The 24,828-nt window shown below is 46.3% G+C and overlaps 1 protein-coding gene across 1 annotated transcript in view; it reads right to left on the bottom strand.

The window, feature by feature from the left end:
• The window catches only part of LOC138247003 (unconventional myosin-XV-like), a 231,271-nt gene that overhangs the window by 186,295 nt on the left and 20,148 nt on the right, over positions 1-24,828 (bottom strand). Inside the window, exons 2-8 of the mRNA XM_069201752.1 lie at positions 20,137-20,323; positions 19,262-19,531; positions 18,930-19,165; positions 17,962-18,007; positions 13,741-13,844; positions 9,162-9,225; positions 5,342-5,455 (exon numbers count right to left, since the gene is read on the bottom strand). Coding sequence (XP_069057853.1) covers positions 5,342-5,455; positions 9,162-9,225; positions 13,741-13,844; positions 17,962-18,007; positions 18,930-19,165; positions 19,262-19,531; positions 20,137-20,323 — 1,021 coding nt within the window. The remainder of the gene's footprint in view (positions 1-5,341; positions 5,456-9,161; positions 9,226-13,740; positions 13,845-17,961; positions 18,008-18,929; positions 19,166-19,261; positions 19,532-20,136; positions 20,324-24,828) is intronic.

The raw sequence follows: 24,828 nt of genomic DNA, 5'->3' as shown, positions 1-24,828 counted from the left end.
TTTTGGCCCGTCATCTCAGATAGAGCACCTGCGACCTCCCCCCATAGGGCTACTGCCACTGGACAGCCCCAGAACATGTGTGCCATGTCAGCATCTGGCATCGGGGGCAGACAGAGGCAGACCCGACCATTCTGGGTAGGGCACCTGGTGAAAGATAGACTCTATGTAAAATGTTGTGTTGTATATAGTGGAACTTAGCATTGCATGATAGCTTTTTTGAATATATGAGTGTTCTCACCCATTCTTTTTGCATTAGTTCCCGGCTTATGTCTCTTTCCCAGCATTGGCAAGTCGGTAGTAAGGGATCGTGCGTGGTGTGCCCCGAGACCTTGGTGAACCAGGTGATTAGTCGGCAACCGCTGGCAATAGTCTGGAGCACGTGGACTAGTGGGTGTTGTTCCGGGTCCATGTCAGTCATGTGCCACAGCCAGCCTAATTTGGCTAATTGTCGACTGTGTGCCAGGAAATGTCATGCTGATAATTCACAGTATGTCTTGCAGCTTTTCAAAGGGTGTGAGCCCAACGTGAAATAAGGCGCCTAGTGTGCCCATCCCGGCAGCCTCAAACACAGACAGGCCCTCCCTTCCGACCATGTAGCAAAATAGTGCGATGGAACTAAGTTGAATTTCGAGGGAGTATGATGGGGTGGGTGGCATGAGTCATAACCTTTTGTGGATGCTGTCATGTGTTATGCACATTCATTTATTAGACTCACAGGGGGTCTCCTTTGTGGTAGCAAAGCCTCCTGTACCATACAGTGTACGCGTCTAGTTGAAGACAGTACCAGCTCCTCCAGCAGTCGTCCCGCTTTCCAGCGGGCAGGCATTTGAAATTGTGCCACTAGATAGTAATGCTGGAAGTTAGGAGATCCAAGGCCCCCTTTGTCTGGTAGCTGCAGTTTGCACAGCACGACTCAGCGTCTACCTTTATTCCAGATGAAACTTCCTAGTGTAACATGTAGAGTGTGAAAGGTTCTGCAAGCTATATTCACAGGAAGATTGTGATACTAACATAGTAAGCGGGGAGCATCATAATTTTAGACAGGGACACTGTTCCCTGGATTGTGAGTGGAAGCATACTCCAGAAAGCCATCTGGGGGCAAAGTGAAGGAATGGCTCTAGTGAGACTGTCATCTATGAGGTCATGCGTTGCATGGTTGACATGTATGCCAGTGGCCTAAAATACTTGAGGGAGCTCCCCTGCAAAGTACATGGAGAGGCCCCTCTCCGAACTCACTCAGGAGCTCTCATGCCAGGGTATTGACCTGAGGTGGGGACCCTCCTCACCATGGAGGCTATGGGGCCTTTGATACGCCACTGATGTATGCCTAAGTAGTGGAATGTGCGGGGCTCACAGAGAAGATGATGTGAATACACCTTCAGGTGTTGTGGCAGGCAATCTGGATGCGACAGAACCAAGCAGGACTTTGCCCAGTTCACTCCTAGGCCCGAGGCCCTGATTTCCGATATGCCATTCCAGACATCATGGATATAGATGAAAATGTCGTCCATAGTGAGACTATATGCGTCACTGTTCAGAGGAACGCCCCACACTTGACCCTGTTGTTGGAATTTCCACACCAGTTTGCTAGGGCAAACAGGAGCGCAGACAGAGCCTTGTCACGTTCCTCTGCTCACCGAGAACAGGGGAGAGACACATTGCCCTTCAGGCAGTGGCTCTGTATAAAAGAATAAGATGAGCCTTTGGAGCCTGCTTGTGATGCCTTAGGAGGTCAAGTTCGAGAATAGGTATTCCCTGTCCACTGTCGAACACTTTCTTCAAATCCAGCACCATGCAGGCTGCATGTGGCCACTGGGCGGGAGAAAGCCCTTTATTCTATGAAGTCTACGGCTGTTGAGTGGGGTAGATCTAAGAGAGATAAGGCCATCTTGATCTGAATTAACCAGTTTAGGCATGTGCTCAAGCAGTCGGACCGCAATGATCTTCCTTAGTCTTATAATCTATTCCAAGCCTAGACAATGGGTGATACAAAGTTACTTCTAGGGGATTCTTAGTGGGTTTGGAAATGGATACAAGGAGAGACTCAGCATGACGGAGGAAGCTGGCCTTCCGTCAGCGCTGCCTGGTACATTTCGAGGAGCTTAGGAGCTAGTAGGTTCTTTCATACTTTGTAGAATTCAATAGGGAGCCGTCCAATCCTGGGGTCTTACTAGAAGCTGCACCCTATGGGTCCCCTGATTTCCTGTATTGTGATGGGCGTGTTGAACTCTTTTCTGTTTAGGGGCTTAATGGCAGGCAGCGTGATCTTACTTAGGAAGTCCTAGATATAAGGCTAATGGTCAGGGGGCATATAGTTTGGAAGTGGGTGGTGGCTGTACTGTGTATGTCGACTTGGTTTGTAACCAGGTGCATAGGAGTCATTCTAATCATGGTGATAGGGGAGGGCTGGTGGTGCGCTATGCAGAAGCCATGCTAAAAGGTGGCCGGACTAGTTCCCTTAAGCATGCATCTTGGCTTGGTAGGCTCTAAAGTCCAGGCAGCCTAATTGTGCAATGAGTTGGGCCTGTGTCTCCGTGGTTGCCGTCAAAGCCTGCTGCTCCATGGGATTTGTCTGGGCTGCTGCTTCCAATGTTCTGAGTGATGCTTCAGTGCAAGTTAAGTCCGTGTGGAAGTCTTCAAATGCAGTGATCTCTAATCACAACATTTGGTGCTTCCCATTCTACCAGCCTGGAAGAAGCTATGCCCCAGTTTTCTGTCCAATAAAGAGATATTGTCTCTTGTGTTTTGTTCCTAAAGACCTGATCCTCCAGCATGGCTGGCTGTAATTGCCACATGGGAATTGGTGGGCACGGCGCCCCCCAATTCTAGGTGTAGTTGGAGTGGATTGTGGTCTGAGAACGTCTTCCCCAAGTATTCCGCAATAATAACCTATAACTGAGTGGTTAGATGGCAGAGTATGCCGTTCAGTCTAACATGCAAGTCATATGGAGGTGAGTAGTACGAATATTCTCTAGTGGATGGATTAAGAGTGCACCAACTATCAAGCAGGGACCAGTGAACAAGCCATTGGGAAAGGCAAGTGACAGTAGTCACTACGGGGGAGGTCAGCAGGGGGGCGGTTTAGCTGCGGCCCGAGAACATAGTTCAAGTCTCCCCCAGAAACCCAGGGAATGTGTGTCAATCTGATGAGAATAACTGAGAGGCCTGTTAAGAAAGCTGATTGTGCTACATTAGGTACATGGACACTCCATAGTAAGATGGGCCTGCCATCCAGTTGCTTCTCAAAGAGTACATATCAACTTCAGGGTCTATATCTGTAGCTAAGCATCAGAATGGGACCCCTAGTCCCACACAGAGTAGCAACCCCCCCAGGCAAAGCCAGAAAATATGGCACAGTAGCACAGTAGACCCGATGCCATCTTTGCGCCAGGATCGCTACCCCAGTAGGGTACTCACTCAAGTGTTGTGGGGGGCAAGGCCCACGTAGGGGTCAGTCTTGGCCCACTGAGGCTATTGTGACTGCCACAGCCCAGGGTGTTCAGTTGCGGGCCCTTGTATTGCTCTTATCTCCAGCCAGGTGTTGGACACATGTGCAGCCCTTCGCTCTGTTTTTGAGGTCTTCAAGAGTGTTCAGGACACTCAGGATTTAGGGCGCCCCTTTTTTTGATGCGATGTAAGGTAGGCTTGTATGGCGGGCCCTCTTCTAGTGCCAGCATGTGACATTCGGGAGGAAATGGGGTTTCTGGCCTGCTTGGGCCACAGCCACATGTCTCTCTGAGCCTCAGTAGGGGCTCCATGCCAGTCACGGCTCCCGATGTGCCCCATCTCACTGCCTGGTGCCAGATCTAGTGGCAACACCAGTAGCAGGAGGGGCGACCAGCAGTGGGGAACAGCATTGTCTTCACACTGATGGCAGCCATGCGCAGGTAGAGAAATGTAAACTCCTGCAGGTGCCCCCATGGTGTTCTCGTGGCAGTCTGATGGCCTCTGTTCTCCTCGGAGGCCACCTGCATCTCTTGCTGGCTCCCGGTTCATGCCCCTCAGATTCAGGCAGGTGTGAAATAGACAAGTCACCATGTAGGAGCACCTCCCCATCAGGAGAAACATCCTGGAGCCGGTTCGCTCTATCTCCTCATCTTCAGCTATGCCTTTGGGCCTCTAAAACTCACTGGCCCGTTCCCTGCCTGCCAGGCCACAATGCAGGCTCAGGGTCATGGCAGACACTTGCTGCAGAGGCTATCTGGCTGTCCTGCTGCCTGGACAAACAGCTTAAATGATGCCACTCAGGTTCCGCGCTACAGGCTACCTCAATTCTGAGCCAGCAGAGTACGGTTGAAGATGGGTGTTGTTGGATCATGGGTCTTCCAGCAGCGCAGTCCTAAAACGCGACAACCATCTTGCCATCGCTGGCCTTGCCATCAATAGCACTTTTATGGTGGTTGATACAGCTTCAGAAGTTCCAGGTTTTGTTGGTTTCAATGCCACTGGACTAAACAAGACATATATGGTGCTGATGGTTCTGAAGTTTCCAAAGAGAGATCCTGCAGCAAAGGGACTGCAGTAACTCGCGTGTGGCATTGCAAAACTTACCACAGCGAGACGCAGGTAGATAGGCCTTCACATCTTTCTCAAAGGGCTGCAGTGGCAAAGCAGTCAAACCAGTAAAGGCTGAGGCGTGAAGAGGTGGTAATACACAATGACATCTATTGCCTGGCTTCAATTGCAAAGTTCCCATGGAATCCAGGATCCATACTTTCTCTGAATCCTGCACCCAGACATTCTTTTATTTCACTGTAAGAAAATAAATTTGCCTCACTGTCTGATGACTGCCTGCCAGGGGGGATTTGAGAGCAGGCTCCAGGTTCTTTTTTATGCAGCTGTGGGGAGGATGTAATGAGTTCCTCAAAATGCTCTTAGAAGCCAAGCAATGATTTTCGTCTTAGTACAATGTTGCTGACATAAGGAACGTGGCACGAAAAAAGGATGAAGTTGTTAACGGCCCAATGCACTTTCCAAAATCTGACCATTAACTCCACCATTAATGTATAGAGTTACATAATATTTGTTGTGACTTCCACTGTCATTTTTGGGGGGTTGTATGATAGTGGCTGGGCAGTTGCTGTGAGTGGTTGGAATATTCTTACCACATTTTGCAAGCGACTGTCATTCTGGCTAACAACGCTTGGGAGGAGAACACTTATCCATAGAGGTCAGAGAGGTACAATTTTAGTAGGATGTTACAGGGAGCAGGTGAAGCAGAGCTAAACGTGTTAGATACTAGTGAAATGAAGAACCATTTAACGTCCCTGGTGCATAACATCTCAGTTGCCCACTCCACTATGTTGAGAGTGGAGAGGGGATTAATATATTGAATCTTTACCTGGTTTAGGTAGAAGTAGGTCTCTGCCTCCTGCAGGAAAAACAATTCCTTCTGCTCTGCAGATAACCCAGCCAACAGCTCATAGAAAGCATGGAAGTTCCTCTCACCTTGAGCCTAGGAACAAAGAAGTAGAGAAGGAGTCTGAAATACATTGGTGAGAATCAAGTACTACAGAGGGGACTGAAACATACAAAAGTGTGACAAGATACTACTACAAAGGGGACATAAAATATAGGAAAATGAAAGAAATAGACAAGAGAGAATAGGAGAAGAAACAATTGCACAAGAGATGGAAAAGGAATCTTTAAGAGGCAGGAAAGAAAAATACCAGTGAGCAGGACATGATCTTGCAGGGGATGTAGCAATATAAAAAAGAGAAAGAATTATACAACAGGGAAACACAGCTAACGGGGATAAGATAAAGGTATACACAAGTGAAGACTGAATTGTGTGATGGGGAAAGGAATCTGCTGGAAGGTCACAGGCTGGAAAATGGGTCAAGATGGCGACAAAGGGGTAGAAATAAAAATATTTGTGTATGGTAGCATGAAAGGGGCAGGATTATGCTAGAAAATGTCAGATACTGTATAGTGTACAGTAACATGTGGTACATAGGAAATCAGTCTGTAGCAGGTACACAGTACCCAACAGCATGATGTGCAGCCAAACCAGAGAAGCCATTTGTTGCAGTAATGATAGAAAGATGGGGGCAGTACACTACACAACAAAACCATACAGTGGGTATTGTGCTGCAGATGGGAGAAAAACATACTAGAAAAGGCAGGATATTGGATGTAGGAAAGTATCCTCTTTTTTGGCACGGTTTCCCCCACTTTTTGCCTGCTGTCAGTGTGTTTTGACTGTGTTCAATAGGATCCTGCTAACCAGGACCTGCAGCTGTGCTTTCTTCCTTGAAATTTGGTTACTCAGAATTTAATTGGCATACTGGTGCCCCATGTAAGTCCCTAGTATATGGTACCCAGGGCATTGGGGCACCAGGGGTTCCCCATGGGCTGCAGTATGTATTATGCCACCCATGGGAGCCCATGCAAAATGTGTCTACAGGCATACAATTGCAGCCTACGTGAAAAGGTGCATGCACCTTTTTACTACAGGTCACTGCAAAAGGTCACTGTAAGTCACCCCTATGTCAGGCCCTCTATCCCAGAGGGCAGGATGCTAGTAGCTTTGTGAAAGGACACCCCTGCAGAAGCAGAGGTGCCCTGCGAACTCCAGCTCCATTTTCCTGGACTTTGTAAGTGCAGGGAAGCCATTACACCTGTGTACTGGACACACCTGTGTCCAGTTAGATAATGGTAACTCCAAAACTGGGCATGTGTGGTATCCAACATGTTGGAATCATACCCCAATACAGTTGCCAGTATTAATTGTATGATTCCATGCATTCTGGGGGCTCCTTAGAGGACCCCCAGCATTGCTCCTACCAGTCTTCTGGGTTTCCTGGACAGCACTGCTACAACCCCACAGACAGGTTTCTGTACTTCTACTGCTTAGCCTGCGCAAGCAGAGGAAGGCAGAATAAAGGATTTCCTTTGAGAGAGGGAGGCAACACCCTCTCCATTTGGAAACAGGTGCTACATGGCTTGGGATGGGTAGCCTCCCCAAGCCCCCAATATGCTTTGCACCAGTCCAGGGACCCCTGGTCCCTGCTCTGGCACAAAACTGGACAATGGAAAGGGGAGTAGCCACTGCCCTGTCCATCAACACCCTAGGGGTGGTGCCCAGAGCTCCTCCAGGTGGCCACTTGATTCTGCCATCTTGAATCCAAGGTGGGCAGAGGCCCCTGGGAGCATAGGAGTGGCCAGGTCAGGCAGGTGATGTCACAGCCCCCTCCTGATAGGTGTCCACCCTGCTAGGTGACCAATCCCCCTTCCTGGGCTATTTAGGGTCTCCCTCCATGGTGGGTCTTCGGATTCGACGTGCAAGATTCCAGCAAGACTCCTCTGCATCATTTACTTCATCTTCTGGCCACCAGGACTGCAACTGGACCCTCCACGAACCGACAATCTGCAACTCCAGTGATGTCTCCCCTTTGCAACATTGTTTCTCTGGCTCCTTCCAGCAACTACTCCCTGGCTGTGCATCCTCTGAGGGTGACAAGTCTCCAGTCTGCGTGAGAAGTAAGAAGGAATCTCCCTTGGAGTGAAGGAGTCACTCCTCTGCATCCGCAAGGACCAACCGCTACGATGTCCGGCTGCTTGGATCTTCTCTACTGCAAAACTGTGTAGATCCTGCAGCATAGGTGGTGGTCTGGAGTGGTCTCCTCAGTCCTCTCTACCAGCTGTCCAACTTGGGAGACGTTAAGCCTTTGACTCTCCTTGCAGGACAGTACCCCTGTGCACTGCAACTCTTGCAGCTACCAAGCCTTGTTTTTTCCTCCTCCAAAGTATCTTCAGGCACTATGTAGCCCGTCCCCCAGCACTTCTTCCTGCAAAGCACAGTCTCCTGCCTGATTCTCCAGCGACGTGGCACACTCCTTGAGGTGTGCTGAGTGGGCCTCACTGCGACTCCTGTGCCTCCTGCCCGTTTGTTGCCTGCGGGGGCTGCCTCCTCTTCTTGTGGCTCTCCCAGCTGCTGAGGGTCACCCTGGACTCCCTTCCTTGGGTCGTGTCCCATGGACCTTGATTGTCCTCTTCAGCCTTGCAAACCAACTTCTCAGTCTCTTGCATTTGCCAAGGTTAGTCAGTGGTTTTTCAGCACCACTTACCGTCTGCATCTCGACCACCGACGTGGGACATCGCTTGCTTCACTTCTGGGACTCTCTTCAGCTCCCGTGCTGCACTGCTGACCTTCACTATTCACTGTCAACCTGGTCCTGCATCCACAGAAGGGTGGATAGTAGCTGCTGCCACCACTAGACACTTCAACTCGAACTGGACTTGGTCCCCTTTCTTTGCAGGTCCTCTCCTGTCAGGATCCACCTATGAGTTCTTCCAGTTTTGGTTGGGTCTCGCATAATCCTTTTCCAAAGTCCTCCTGTTGGTTTTGGGGAAAACCAGGTACTTTCCTCTGCACTCTTGGTCCCTGGGGGTCACTCTAGTACTCACCTTTTGGGCTTCCTAATTCCTCCAGCTCCCTTCCACTGATTCTACTTCCTTGGGTGGGGGACTGTCTTTCACATTCCACTTTTTTAGTATATGGTTTGGCCCTCCCCCAGAGCCCTCACTATTTGCTATTGCTTTTTCCAATGCTTATTGCCTTCTATGCTATTTACTGATTGCTAATGTGTATATATTAGTGTGTTTACTTGCCTCCAGTTGGGGGACTGCCTATTCAGTATTCTAGTATTTGTGCTACCAAAATAAAGTGCCATTTTTGTGTAACACTACGTGGTTCTTTCATGTGTGTAAGTGCTGTGTGACTACTGTGGTATTGCATAAGCTTGCATGTCTCCTAGATATGTCTTGGCTGCTCACCCACAGCTACCTCTAGAAAGCCCTGGCTTCCTAGACACTGTCTCCACCTCACTAATAGGGGATACCTAGGCCTGGCATAAGGTGATAACACCACAGGTGCTCACTACACACCTGGCTTCCTACATTGGAGATGCAATAGAACTATACATGTGAGTGCAGGATGTTTAACAAGAGTAACAATACTAAAGGGATATGCAGAAGGAGGTGCGAAATGACAAACAGAACAAAAATGTACACAAGTTGGGATAGAAACTTAGCGGAATGTATAGGGTTTGTAATATGCACAAGTGAACTGGTTACACCCGTAGACGAACAGATTAACTGCTTCGAGGAGAAGGAAAGACTCTTGTGAATTTTTCCTCCTGGAGTGGTGCAGGTCTTACCTGGAATACAACACGGGACTTTTCTAAGAGATATTGTGAGACTGAGGTTCCTGTAACAGTCCCACTGTAAGACCGAGTGAGAGAAAGAAGTGAAAGAATGTCAGAGTAATACAACCAGGGTCAAAGCAGCATGAAAAGACAATGCCAAAAGATCAATCAAAGAAAATAAAACACATCAAAATCAAAAGATGATCATTATAAGTTTCACACAACCAATCAGACCCACTAGTGGTAATCACATTTTAAACAGAAATGTATTTTGACAGAATCAGTTGAAACACAAGTTGCTTAAAAAAAGGGTATTTAGTTCCAGTCAAAAGTACATAAACATGGCCACTGTTTTCTATCGAGACACTGGGTCTTCACTACCCTTAAAGAAAAATAGGCCACAGACTATAACAGATTGAGCTACACAGCTGGAGTGGCTGCTGTCGCCAATATTACTTAAACTTAAGCCGGAGGCAGAGACGATTAACTGTCTACAAAATTCTGCGATTCAGGCTAAAGGAAAGGAAGTATCAGTCCAATTCTACGGTGTGTGTGTGTCACGGTGAATCACATGAAACCCAGAATCTCAATTTGCATACTGGTACCTACTACTGAATTTACATTAATTTAGGGGAACAAGGGGTCGTATAGCAGCTCTGAAACAGTATATATACCCAAAAAGGGAATCAGAGGTTACTCAAATGCCCCTGCTGTATCATCTGTTAGCCAATCTTCACATAAAAGAAACCAGGCTTGGTAATGTAACTTCCTGTGGGCAGGGGGTCCCTCTTTTTTAAAGGTTGTTAAACAACATGTAGGTTTTGACTTTTTTTCCACGAAAAGCCACCAAAATCGTGGTTAAAAAGATGGCAAACCCTCACCCAGTAATAGTGGCATGCTCTATTAGTGGGTTCCTTCTTTCCGTGACCTGCATATTATGGTTCATGGAGAACTTTCTGGGGGCTCTTGACTTTGGGACTTTTCAGTGTTTTATTCAATTGCTCTATCGGGGTGACCAGTGCTAACTCAAATGGGACCCTCAAATTGAAAATGGGTTAGGATAGTGTTAATCGCTTTTATTTGAGTAACTGCCCTTAAAAAGAAAACTTAAGCCACTAGACATCCCTATGGTCTATGTATTAACTTGTTTCTTCCTTATGACGAGTGCCCTTTCTGGATCATCAGCATTTGTAAGGGCAGGTCCTTGGTTGTAAGCGTGTGTATGTCGGTAGATGAGTATTTACATGTGTTTATATTTTGGTCAGCATTGGGACTGATGTTGTTAGTATGCAGGGAAGTGTGTGGTATTCATCTGCAGAGAAAGTGCTATAGACTTTGGCAACCAGCGTGCATATGGGAGGGTTTTTAAATAAATGTGTGCATGAGTCGGTAGGGCTCTCTCCAAACATGTATCTGTGGTAGAGCGTTTAGGAGGCCGGCTCAGTATATGGTGTACACCTATAGGTAAGGCACCCTGTACTGAGTCCAGCAACCCTTAGTGACAGTGTAGGTGGCTCTAGACAACCAGAGCTCTCATAAGGATAGCTGTGGAGACCAGGTAAGGCTTATCCAGGAGCTGTCACAGTTACCCCCACTTTTTGCCTGGTGTCAGTATGCTTAGACTGTAATTTACTGGGCTCTTGCTGACTAGGAACCCAGTTGTCTGATCTCTCACCTAAATGTAGTTGTATGGTAACTTTTACACCCCACATTTGGCATACTGGTACCCCCATCTAGGGGTTGCAGCATGTATTGTGCCACCCATGGGGACCATGCATAATGTGACAACAGACCTTCCATTACAGCCTGTGTGAAATAGTGTATGCACCTTTCCCTCCAGATATAAGGTTTGCCTCATATCATGGTCACTGCACTCTGACCCTGTAAGTCACCCCTAAGGTAGGCCATTCAGCCCAATGGTCCTAAGTGTGAGGGCACCCCTGCATGGGCAAAGGTGCCCCTATGAACCCCAGTCTCCATTCCTCAGCTTTGTAAGTGTGGGGAAGACATCTTAAGGTACGCAGTGGACACTGGTCAACATGGGTTCTCCAACTACATAATGACTTTACTGAACCTAGGCATGTTTGGTATTAAACAGTTTGGAATCATGCAACTATGCCGTTTCCAGTGGTAGTTGCATGATACCATGTACTCTGGGGGTTCCCTAGGGGATCCCCCAAAGTCTGCTTGTACAGCCTTGCAGGGTCTGCATACCAGCCCGTGCTGCTGCCGACCCCAGACACTGTTCTCCTTTCCTAACTCGGGCAGGGGAAGGTAGAACAACGAATTTCCTGTATGATATGGGTGTGATCACCCCTTCTTTAGAAATAGGTGTCACTGGGCTGGGGTGGGGGTTGCCTCTGAGCTCCACCAGATTGCTTTGAAGGGCACATTTGGTGCCCTCCTTCCATAAACTGGTTTGCACCAGTAAAGGAACCATCAGATCCCACTCTGGTGCAAAACCACTCAAAGGACAGGGGAATGACCACCCCCCTGTCCAGCTCCTCCCTGAGGAAGGGGCACAGAGCTCTGCCAGGTGGCTACTTGGGTCTGCCATTTTGGAAATAAGATGGGCAGAGGCCCCTGGGAGCATCTGACTAGTTAGTTCAGCTGGGTCACTGCAGTAGGTGTCCAACTCCTTCCTGGGTTGCTTAAGGGCTCCTCTGAGGGTTAGAGCCTAGATTTGTCTGCAAGACTTCAGGAACCATCTGCAAGTCATCTCTGAAATACACTTCTGCAACCTGGACACAAGAACCGCTGCCGCTCTTCGCTGGAACCAGAAGCAAGACTGTAACCAATAGGAGGGCTCCTACTGCAACTTTGTTTCCAAGTTCTGCAAAGACTTCTGCAATCCTGTGGTTGTGCATCGTCCAGAGTCACTGGGACTCTGCCTGCATATAGGAACGCAAGAAGGAATTTCCCTTGGAGTGAAGGAGTTACTACCCTGCACCTGGAGGCACCTCAACAACGATAAAAGGCTTGTGGATCCTGATGTCCCATGGACTCTCCAAGGCTCTACAACACAGGTGGTAGTTCTGTGGCTCTCCAGAGGGCTGACTGGGAAGGCTGTAGTCCCTTGCTGGAGCTCCTCCGCTAGAACCCCTGTGCACTGCGCCTGTTTGTCTTTGTCAAGGCTTGTTGGTTCTTCAGTCCAAAGAACTCCTAGCTCCAATAAGCCCCGGCCTCCAGCACTCTCCAGCTCCAAAAATGACATCCTCTCTGCAACTCCTGCGACATAGGCATCCCTCCTTGCTGTGCTATTGAGGACTCCCTTTGACTCCCTGTGCCTGCTGCCAGAGGGTCTTGCTGGGGACTCAATGATCCCTGCTGGCTCTCCTGCGTGCTGAAGGCTGGCCCTGACCTACCTGCCAAGGTTAAGTCACCTCGTCCCCACAAATTCTGCAAACTCCGTGCTACACTTTCCTGCATTTGCCAAGGCTTGTTGGGGGTCCCACTGAACCCTCTGCAATTCGACAACCAGCATGGGACAGCTCATGGACTACTTCCAGGATCTTCTTGCATTATATTGACTCCAGAGATGCACTCCTTCGTCCACCGTCCTACAGGAAAGCATCTCCAAGAAGGGTGGGCAACGCTTGAGCACCTCTGGGTGGTCTGGACTCTGTCCCCTCTTTCCTTAGGTTCTCTTCTTCTGGAATCCATACCTGGGTTCCACCGACTTGGTCCACGGGTCCCAACAGCAGCTAGACAGCTGAGGTTCTCCATTGACTTCAACGGAGGTTCCAACACAACTTCACCCCTATGCACCTGGGCTCCCTGGTGTAGTGGTGTAGGTACTCCATTGTTCTGGAGTTTGGGGAACTATCCAACCTACCTTGCCTCAACGGGTTTCCTCAGGGTCCTCTGGGAAGGGTCCTAAGATGCAAAAACTCCAACCGTGACTTCCCAATGTTAGCCTATGGACACTGACACAAGATTACTACTCTGCACACAGGTGCCTGGGGAACCATCCTAACTTACCTTTGGGGTTTTAGTACTTCCCCAGTCCTAAGGGTCCTTCGGTAGTAGAGTAGGTTGGGAGTGATTTTCACATTCCATTTTTTTAGTATATTATTTGCTCCCCCAGCCCCATGGGGGCCCATGTTATTTTATACCCTTACTTACCTGTTGCTAAGTATGTTTTGTATGTCTATATCCCCAGTTAGGAGATAGACCAAAGTAAATTCTAGAGTGTGTTTTACAATAAAAATAATATATATATATTTTTAACACTGGTGTGGTTCTTTCCTGTGTGTACATCACTGACTGACCTGTGTGGTATTTGCAACTGCTGAATCCCTCCTAGATAAGCCTTAGCTGACTTCGCAGCTACCATTATGAGAGCTCTGGTTATCTAGAGCCACCTACACTATCACTAAGGGTTGCCTGGACTCAGTACAAGGTGCCTCACCTATAGGTATACCCAATATACAAAGCCAGCCTCCTACAGGGTGTATGTGGAGTTGAGATATGTGACTGTGGTGGGGGAGTGGGTTGAGGTGTGTGTAGGTGTGTGTAGGTGTGTGTGTGTGTGTGTGTGTGTGTATGTGCGCTCACGCATGGTTGAAAGAGGTCAGTTTCTCATACTCACCTGAGGATGTGTATATGTAGAAATTTTCCAAAGCGGCTGGAGTTATGGTTCAGGATGGTTTTAGCATTGCCGAAACTCTCTAAGATCGGATGGACGTGGGAGGGCTGCAGGGAACAGTAAAGCACAGAGGAAGGAATGGTGTGCATGCCCTTGTAAGGTATGTCTTTTTGATGGGGATCAGGCACCTTTAAACCAAATTACTTGATATAAAATAACCAAATGCTTCAAATAATAATACAAAGAACATGATGTCCTAACTGTTTCCTTGGTTTAGCGAAGTCTTCAAATTGCTTTAGCCAAGGGTAGATGTTCCTAATTTTCAAAGTGCTGTCCTGGATTACAACTGCCCTTCCTGATTTACGACAGTTTGAAGCTGTCTTTTCTAGTTTAAAACAGTCTTCAGACTGCCTTCTGTTGGAATCCAGTGTTGCTGCTATGTGTTAAGTTCAAAAAGAAAGTTCTGACTGCTTTCAATATTTTACCTAATTCAGAAATTTTGCGAAATACTATGAAGAAAATATAAATGTACCCTATGGTATTCCAGCCAAACCATCACATGCCCTCTGGCACAAAGGACACAACCACAGCAATACGTCCGCCCAATTCAACTTGAATTATCAACTTTAAATGTGTTTAGTAATTGCAATATTGTCTTCATCAGCGTATCTGTTTCTGAAAATACACAGTGTTCTATCAAACAGTTTTTCCATTTTGGGCTAACAAACTCAAATTTCCAGAAACAAAATATGTTCTGGAAAAATAAAATGTTGCCTTTAAAATAAGTTTTCATTCTAAGGAAATAGTCCCCAACATCAACCTGCCATTTTCATTGAGTCACAAGTACCAATCCTCACATGGACATATTTTTTTCATGACCAGGCATTACAGTCATGGGCCACGGATCCTCACTATAACACCAAGGATGCCAGCCATACAGCAATAATGCCTTCCATCATACCAGGGTTAACCCTGTGCCAAGGCTTGATACCATGAGTGCCAGGATGGCCATATCAGTCAAGGCCACATATTGAGATGGCTAAAGTTAGATGCACCTTACATGTCAGTGATTGCTGGCAGTATGCTACAACTAAACCATAAATGCCCCCAAAAAGTCATGGATTACCATTTTCATGCTCTTGATGCTTTTTTTACTTTGTGCCGGCATGAACTCGTTATGATGTGGGGCAGTATATACTTTTGATGGCACCTGGCATAGCTTCCAGAAGGCAAAACTGTTTATTAGGGAGGGACACGATGTCACTAACACGCACATTAATATGCACAAATGCATACAAATATGGTAAAACTCTTCTCCTCCAGAAAGAAGTACGCCTGACTTTCAGTGATACCAGGCGGTTTATTCAACATTTACACTCTGCAGCAACTTGCTTTCATTTTATTGCTTTCCGTTCCAACGCATTTCAGCTCTCGTTGTGAGCCTTGATCACAGGTGAACAGGCTCTATGGTTTTGAGATAACCACGTGTTTTTATAGACAAATCACAGATGACCTTTTTACTGCCATGTCTTAAAGTTACATGTTCTACGGAAGGCGCATAGAAAATACATATAAACAACATTGTGTCTTTAAACTGCAGTTTAATGTCGATTTTAATCTCCATTTGAAAAGCCTGCAGTTACTCAACAGCATTTATGCAGTTTCAATGCGTTTGGGAGAGAACAGCCCCGTAATTACATCTATAAAAATGATCAAACAATTACATTTGCATCTTTAATTATGGAGGAAATGCATCAACTTTGTAAAATGTATCAAAGTCTAAATAAGCACAATGCTAACAAAGTAAGCTGATTTCAAAGAGAACTAGGCTACAAGAAAAACCTATGCTAAAAACTTCTAATCCTAAGACTTTTCAGTGATGGAGCTCAAGCGTTCCATGGGGTCTCCAATGCAGACTCAAAAACATTTCTGGTAAATGATAGGTGCTACTGAGAAAATACAATTCTCATAATACTCAAATCAACTTTAACTAGAGCATTAGGGGCCAGATGTAGCAAAATGCTAATTTGCGACTTGCAAATTGCGAGTCCCTGCGACTCGCAATTTGCAACTCGCAAATTGGTATGCAGTACGGTGTCTCAGACACCGTCTGCGACTCGCTATGGGGTCGCAATGACCCACCTCATTAATATTCATGAGGTGGGTCGCTAATTGCGGCCCCATAGCGAGTCTAGGCACTCGCAAACATGGAGGCCTGCTGTCGTCAGCAGACCTCCATGTTCGTGACTGCTTTAAATAAAGCAGTTTTTTTTTTTTTTAAGTGTAGCCCGTTTTCCTTAAAGGAAAACGAGCTGCACTTAAAAAAACCAAAACGAAACCTTTAGTTTCGGTTTTTTTTCAGGGCAGGTAGTGGTCCCTTGGACCATTGCCTACCCTGAAAAAATATTTGTGGGTCCATTCACAAAGTGGAAGGGGTCCCATAGGGACCCCTTCCAATTTGCGAGTGGGTTACCATCCACTTGAAGTGGATGGTAACTGCGACACCATTTGCGACCGCATATGCGGTCGCAAATGGTATTGCATACCACTCAGAATCGCAAATAGGAAGGGAACACCCCTTCCTATTTGCGATTCTGAAATGCATATTGCGAGTCGGTACCGACTCGCAATATGCATTTCTGCATTGGGAAACGCGAATAGCGAGTCGCAAACGGCAATTTTTGCCGTTTGCGACTCGCTATTTGTTTCCTGCATCTGGCCCTAGATTTCTTAATTTTAATGTGTTAGTTGTCTGTGATAGGTGTCCTTCACCAGTTTCGTATCTATCAGGGTCTTCTTCACTGGATGTGTATGATTGAATTGGGTTGCTTGGGAATGTTCCGTTACTTACCAGTAATATTCATTACCCCAGTTAGGGGTCCTCCTCGTCCCAGTCCTAACAAATGAGGCTTGTCCTCCAACTGACAGCAGTAACACTGGAAGTCTTTTATTTTTTTATATATAACAGCTCTTCCCCCATGCCTTGTGCTGTATGTTACCAAGCAGAGCCAGAAAAGGTGAAACAGGGAGGGAGGGAAGAGGACTGGGACGATGAAGACCCCTAATAGAGGTAATGAATATTACCGTTAAGTAATGGAACATTACCCCTTATGGGGTCCTCCTCGTCCCAGTCCTAACAAATGAGGAAGTAACCAAGCAGAAAGAAAACACAGATGCAATAAAGTGACACCAGCAAACGTGTTTAATGAGCAAAACAGAATTACGAAGCAGCAGTAGACAAAACTGACGACCCAAAATGACCATCAAGATCTTCACACACAGAAAGACGGTAATGAGTGAGGAACATAAGAGGAGACGACCAAGTGGCTGCCCTGCAAATCTCCAAAAGGGAAACCCCCCCAAACCTCTGCCAAGGAAGTGGAAAATGCCCGAGAGGACCTCCCTTGGATATCATCAGGAAGAGATTCCCCCACAGCAACATAAGCAGGAGCAATATGCTGCCTGACCCACCTACTCAAAGTCTGGGTGGAAACATTGGAACTCTTGGAGACAGAACCAAAAACCACAAACAGGGACTGAGACAACTGAAATGGCTTCGTACGATCCAAGTAAATCAGAAGAGCCCTTCTGACATCCAAGGAGGACAGAAGGGATGAAGAGAAATCAGAAAAAAACAGGCAAAACCACCTCCGGTGAAAAATGAAATGAATAAGAAATTTTAGGAACACACCTAGGATCCAACCGGAAGAATTTCAGGTAGGAAAAGACTGCTATAAGAGCACCCAACTCACCCAAACGCCTGGCAGAAGTAATGGCCACCAGGAAAACCACCTGAGCCGAAAGCCAAAGCAAATCAGCCTCTTCCAAAGGCTCAAACGGAGCCCCTTGCAGACCCCTCAGGACAATAGACATATCCAATGAAGGAATCAACCGACTGACAGGAGGACGCTGCAACCTGAAACTACGGAGCAAGCGTAACACCAGGGGAGACAAGGAAGACAAGTCACCAGAAAAAGAGCGACAAGCGCGGATAGCAGCTCACTAGGCAGACAGTGTGCTGGGGGCCAACCCCTTCAAGAGCCCATCCCACAAAAAGTACAGGATCTGAAAAAGAGCCACAACAGCAGGGTCCACCAAATGAGAACCGGACCAGGAGGAAAAAGACCTCCTATGCTTATTATAAGACTTTAAAGTAGTCTGCTTCCTGGAAGACTGAATGTCCAAAGCCACCTGAGAACAACAGCCCAACTGAACCAAACCTACTTGTTCAAGAGCCAAGCCACCAGACGCAACCGGGAAGCCAACAAGCCTGTCAGGAGAGGAAAATGAAGGGGAGAAGGCCTGTGAGGGAGAACCAGAAAGCGCCCCTATGCCTGATAAAGTGATGGCAAGGCCAGTAAGGAGCAAAGAGATTCACATGAGATTGCAGTACCCTGATCCTCTGCAGAACCCGGGGCAGGAGAGGGTTCAGAGGAAAAGCATAAAGCAGCCCTGGTGGCCAAGGGACGGACAGAGCATCCACCGCCCAGGCCAGAGGAGATTGAAGTTTGGTGCAAAACTGATGGCAATGTGCGGGGATGCAAGCAGATCCAGCCAGGGAACCCCGAACCTCCGGCAAATCAAGAGGAACAAAGGCCAGGCCAGGTGAAACATCATAGAGGACGGAAGTTTCTGACTGAGACTGTCTGCCCAATAATTCATCTCCCCCTGATGTATACTGCTTTCAGGAGGAGAACATGAGTCTCTGACCAAGCAAAAACCTGGGATTCAAGCTGATTGAGGGACCCGCACCTCGTACCGCCTTATCTGTTGAGGTAAGCCCTGGCCACCTGGTTGTCGGTCCTGACTACCACATTCTGACCCAACAGATGAGGCTGAAAAGCGAGGAGGGCCTGCATCACTGCCATGAGTTTCCTCCAATTCGAGGACTGTCAGCTCTCGCTCGAAGACCAAGGGGCCCTCCTCTCTAGATGACCCAGAACCGCACCGCAACCCCACTCGCTGGCATCCGTTGTCAAAAGAACAGGGGGTGGAAACTGGAAAAGGACATCCTTCAACAGATTGTCCCTGACCAACCACCAGGACAGGACACGAGTCACCTGATCCAAAAGAGGAATAATAACTTTGTAGTCTTTGGAGCAGGGTTCCCAGTGAGCAAGGATGTGATTCAAAAATCTGCTTCAAATAAAACCGCACCCAGACGACCACAACAGTGGGGGCCGCCAACAGACCTTGCACTCTCAACCAGCACCTTGCAGAACTGTGCGAACAAGTCAACAAGTCTGACACTGCCAATTGAAAGAAAGAAAATCCTGTCGCCCGGTAGGAAGTCAGCACCCAGTTGAGTATCCAAACGAGCACCGATGAACATCTGCAACTGGGATTGAACATGGTGAGACTTCGGAAGATTCACCAGGAAACCGAAGTCATGTAGGGCTCCCAGCACCAACTCCACATGTCGCTGAGCCTTGAAAAGAGATGAAGCAGAAAGTAGCCAATCATCCAAATAAGGATAAAGGACAACACCCTGCAAATGCAAGAAAGCAATAAAAGGGACCAATACCTTCATGTAAACTCTGGGCGAAGTGGCAAAGCCGAAAGGGAGGACCTGAAACTGAAAGTGCTGGTCGAAGACTGTGAACCTCAGGAATGGCTGACTCTCCAAATGGATCGGGACGTGAAAGTAAGCATCCTGAAGATCCAGCATGGCCAAGAAATCCCCTTTCACGAGAAAAGGAATGATTGAAGGAAGGGACACCATCCTGAAATGTTCCACAAGCAGAAATTTGGTCAGAGGCCGGAGGTTGGGAATGGGCTGAAAGGAACCGTCCGGCTTTGGGACCAAAAACAGAGTTGAGTAAAAACGCAAACCCCTCTGTAACTCTGAAACTGGAACAATTGCCTGTTTCAACAACAGACCAAATGCCATAGAAAAAGTGCCCAAACAAAAGAAATGTGTAAATAAGAGGAAGCCACCAACCGGCCCTCGCTGCTGCAGCGCTCCTGATGCCAACAGAGCACCCTGTCCCAGCTCCGCACACGGACAGGGAGCACGTCCGAACTGGACCAGAAAAACACTGTGCGCTCCCGCAGCACGGAACAAAAAGGTAAGACGAAAACATTTAAAGAACATAAATTCACAATGGAAATGTACTTATGAGTTGAAGAGCGCGAAGGGAAGGACCGCCAGTGAACCCACTGCTCGGGACAGTAAACAAAACAGGACGAGGCAGGGGGGAGGAGCTGTTATATATTAAAAAATAAATAAATAAAAGAAGGACTTTCGGTGTTACTACTGTCGGGTGGAGGGCAAGCCTCATTTGTTAAGACTAGGACAAGGAGTACCCCATGAGGGGTAATGGATTGTTCTAAAGAGAATATTTTGTCAGTGGTTTAATAAAAGGTTGAATGTGCAAGCACCCCTTTGGCTGTCATTACTTGTTGCGTTATTTCACCTGGAGTAGTTACACTGATTGGAATAACACAATTCATATTTGTAAGCGTTTCATGGTCCAGCATTATTGTGTCTGAGATCTCCAAGCCCGATAACTCCGAGCACTGAGACACCAGGTCTCTCGGAGAGTCTGCTGGGGCTGCAGCAACCAGCACTACACCACACCGCACGCTGCAATCCAGAAGGTGCAGATAATTATTCAGTCATTTACCGGTAATCTTCATTACTTCAAATACCTTTTTTCTAGTAACAATACTTACTATATGAGGTGTCTAACCTCTGCCAGGGCACCACGTGACCTAGATGGCCCAATAGAAAGTAAAGAAAAACCCACACCCTTACTCCACCTTTATGTCCCTCCCACCATTATGGTAACAAGAGAGGCTGAAACCTCTCACACTTACTGTTTATCCCCAAGCTTATAGAAAATGGGAATCTAGGATATGCAACAGGGGATCGGGAGTGAGGATCGTCAGTACGGATACAAGAAAAAAGGGTATTTGGAGTAATAATGATTACCTGCAAGTATTTTGATCAATACCTGAGCTGATGTTATGGCCACCAAAAAACAAACCTTCGAAGACCGGTGTTTCAAAGTGGTCTCTTGCAAAGGTTCAAAGGAATGAGATTGCAAAACCTTTAGTGCCAAAAGAAGATCCGATCCCAGGAGGGTGAGGCTGATTTAAAAGTTAGCCTTATTAAAAAAAAACAAAAAGAAAACCTTCAATAGTCTTAAACCTAAAGCATCCATCTCTGAATTACCCAAGGTGCCCTAACCGGCCTCTTGCTGCCCACTGAACTTTCAAGGTAGAGATTGATAAACCTTTGTCAAGTATCTCTTGTAAGAACTGAAGGATCCATCTAGATTCACAGAGAGTAGGGTCCAGAGACTTTCCAAACACCAATTAGGGAAAGAACCCCAATGATGATCATAAACCCTTCTTGTGAATACCTTTCTTAACTGCTGAATAGAGCAAGTTGAGAGGAAATACCCAACTTCCTTAAGCCCTCCTTTCAACAACAATACCAATAACTTAATTCTCCTACACGTGTCTAGAGGAAGAAGAGGCAATTGGAGTTAGCACTGGTCTACGAGCCGTAACTATTCCAGAATTATCGACATTAGCTTAACAAGAGGAAAACATCCCATCCTCGATTAAAATGGAACCTCACTTTCTCCTGGCTAGTAACATGTGAATTTAAGAAAATGGAGGGAAAGCAAACAGAAGAACAGGTGGCCTGGGGGAAGTTAGACCCTCTACTCCCTAATAAGACTTTTCCTGAAACCAGGACAAAAATGCTAGAAGCAGAGAGTTTTCTGCTGTGGCAAATAGTTTCTAGTTGAGGAGTACCAAAACGTTGGCAGGGAAACGTTGTGGGAAGCAGGGAAAACCCTGCTTAGCTTGTCTGCCAAAATATTGTTCTTCCCCTGAATGTAAGTTGCAGACAGGACCATTAGATGATTTTCCGCCCAACTGAACTACAAGCAAAGCGAGCTCCACAAGAGACCAGGATCCTGCCACTGATTGTTTGTTTAAACAGATCTTCATGACAGTGTTGTCTGTTCTTCCAAAGAAAACCTGATTTACCATATGATCTGTAAAATGAAAAGGCACATGATAAACTACCATCATTTCCTTCCAAATGAAAGAGTGAGATTCATCCTCGTGCAACCACCTCCCCTGAATCTATAGGTTTCTGAAGGTGGCACACCAACCTATCGTCCTTGTATCCCTTGTTAGCATACAGGGCGTAGGCACTGACAGATTTACAGGGCTCAACCATCACTGCATCTTCCCCCAAATGTCCCTTGTCACATGCACGATTTGATTCAAATTATGACAAGCTGGATTCCAATAGTCCAAAAGATGACAAACCAGTGGACCAAGGTAAAGGCGAGCCCACAGTACAAGAAAACACACAAGATGCTCATAGAAAAAAAAACACATAAGAAATCATGAAATAACTACCAGCATGGAAGAGGATAAAATGGCCCTATTAGAAATAGAAAATGGCTATCCATGTGTCCCTGGAGATGCAACCATTCTCTGGCCGAGATATCCAAAGTTTGTCTCAGAGACAGAAGCAGACTCCTGATAGTGCACACACTTGCTACTGGAAGGCTCACAATTCCGAATTGAGTCTGAAACCATGCCCCTGATGAACTCCAGATTCTGAGATGGAATGATATGACATTTCTCCCAGTTGATTAAGCCACCAAACTCCTCGAGAGTTTGACAAACCAACTATGGGTGGTCCATCAACATTGTCTGTGAAGGAGAATGAATAAACCAATTATCCAGGTAAGGGTGGATTAAAATTTCCTTCATGTGATGATTGTCTATAATTGGAGCAAGAAAGTTTGTAAATAACCTCGGGCATGATGTAAGTCCAAAGGGGAAAACCCGAAACTGCCAATGCCGACCCTCGACACAAAACCTGAGGAACCTCTGGTGAGGGGAATAAATCACTGAGTGGAAGTATACATCTGTCAAGTGCAATGATGTCATCCGTTCTCCCGAAGTCACCAGAAGAATGATTTTCTGAAGATTTCCCATCTTGAAATGTGTCTTTCAGAGAAATTGAGCATCTTTAGGTTGATTATTAACCTGCATTTTCCTAAAGGCTTTCTGACCAGAAAGACAATGGCAAAAATCCATGTTGATGCTGGACTAAAGATATTCTTTTTGTAACAGCTTCAAAACTTCCTGAGAGAAAGCTAGAGATTACCTCAGATGTCCTGGACTAGTGAGGTGAACTGGTCCAAAATCTGGAGGAATGTGCTTGAACTCCCACAAATACCCATTTCTACTATTTGAAGAACCCAGGCATCTCAAATATTTTCTTGCCATCTTTGTAAAAAAAAAAAGGAAAGGCGACCTCTAACTGGCATATCCGCATACCCAGGAGGTGTTCTTGGATTTTAGTTGCAGAGGAGGGAACCGGATTCCTAGCCGAGTAGGGATGATAAGATTTGGTCTTCCCAGGTCAGAAATTAAACCGAAACCCTCTCTGGTGCCTTCTGATGGCCAACCTTCTAGGAGAATCTGCTTTGATTGTAACTTTAAACAATATGACATGCTTTTGAGTTTTAAAAGCTCTGTGGAGTATGTTTTCTACTGATCTCCAAATAACTTACTACCAGAAAAGGACATTTTAACCACACCGGCTTTCTGAGGATCATCTTCCTTCCAGTCCCTTTAAATAAATATGATGCCTGACAGCTACGCTGGATGCCATAGAAGAGGCTGATGCTTTCAAAATGTCATAGGATACTTCAGAGAGGAATTTTGCCTGTAACTCGATTCTAGAAAACAAATCAGAGCATTCAGCAACTTCCTGGGCAGCTAAGGTTAGAGCGTGAAAGTCTAATTAGAGATTGCAAAGCACAGACAGTGTACATCAATGCCCTCGGAACAAGATTCAAAGATGAATAACCCTTCTTGAGAGCGCTCTCCACTTTCCGATCCACCAGATCTCCAACAGGATCATCCTCACTCAAACAGTGGACCGACCTGCAAGACTGGATAGCATTGGATCAATCTTAATACATGAAGGAATCTCAATGTCATTCTTAGCCAAGGGGTACAGTGTTCTCTTAACAAAAGATCAAATACCTATGTATGGATTGCCAAACGAGTTGGAGAATGTGATTGCAACTGTTGAAACTGGCCAGAGCTCGTACTCAGTAATTCATCTTCCACAGTAATTGATAAATTGTCCTCCAAATATTTAAATAAAGCGGAAAGTTCAAAATTCTGAGTGAACTTGTCTCTGTGTAGATTCAGGGATCTGTAAGCCTTCATCATCAAACTCAGGAAAGGGCCATGAAGAAAAGGGTGAAGGAGAAGAAACATCAAAAGAAAATACGATGAAGTAGGGGAAGAAGGAGAATAACAGCCACTTGACTTATTTTTAGATCTGTGAAAAGCATCGGAGAGAGGAGCAATCAGATACTGCATCTGCGAACCAAGACAGTTGAATCCCATCAGCCAATGAGGAGAGGAGTCCTGTCTGTGCTTTTTAATATTCACTTCCTGGAGATCAGCACAATGATGGTGCTTGGAGGAGTGTTTCCTATGTTCCATGGTAAGATGGTGCTGTCATTCATTATCTTCATCTGTTATGTTGCATTCTTTGCTGTGGCGCTCATGCCTGTTCCCCTGATAGAGTTACTGCTGGCAGTGTTCTACTTCTATGCATATTCTTCAAAACTTAACGAGAAGTTTAAAGAGATTCACTGGCCTGACTCGGTAAGTGAGTTGTGAAACGTCACCTGACTTACAGTTAAAACATATTTCAAATCTCCTACACATTCACGAAATTTAATATGCAGAAAGAAGCTAGAAAAAGTCAAACCGACATCTGGCTTGTACTATATGGATGCGGAATAGACAATGCCCATAAAGGTTGTCTGGCAGTAGGACATGGTACTTCAGTTTTACAGAATTATGTGATTGTTGTTGTTTTAGAATACACATGAATATTATAGGATAGCATTGATGATAAATATTCATGTTTAGATTTTCATGTGATAAAATCACCCTCCACCTGGGCCCAAGGACCCTGAATTGTATCCGCGAGGAAATGCCTGCTCATGATCAGCCTTTTCCTTGAATACTCCTCAAAAGATTCATTTGAGACAGCTTTACAGGAGTAGTCTTGCAAACCTTTAG

Source organism: Pleurodeles waltl, chromosome 7 (assembly GCF_031143425.1).
Source record: "Pleurodeles waltl isolate 20211129_DDA chromosome 7, aPleWal1.hap1.20221129, whole genome shotgun sequence".
NCBI lineage: Eukaryota > Metazoa > Chordata > Amphibia > Caudata > Salamandridae > Pleurodeles > Pleurodeles waltl.
Note: the sequence above shows the minus strand (reverse complement) of the source record. Positions and strands in the feature narration are given on the sequence as shown.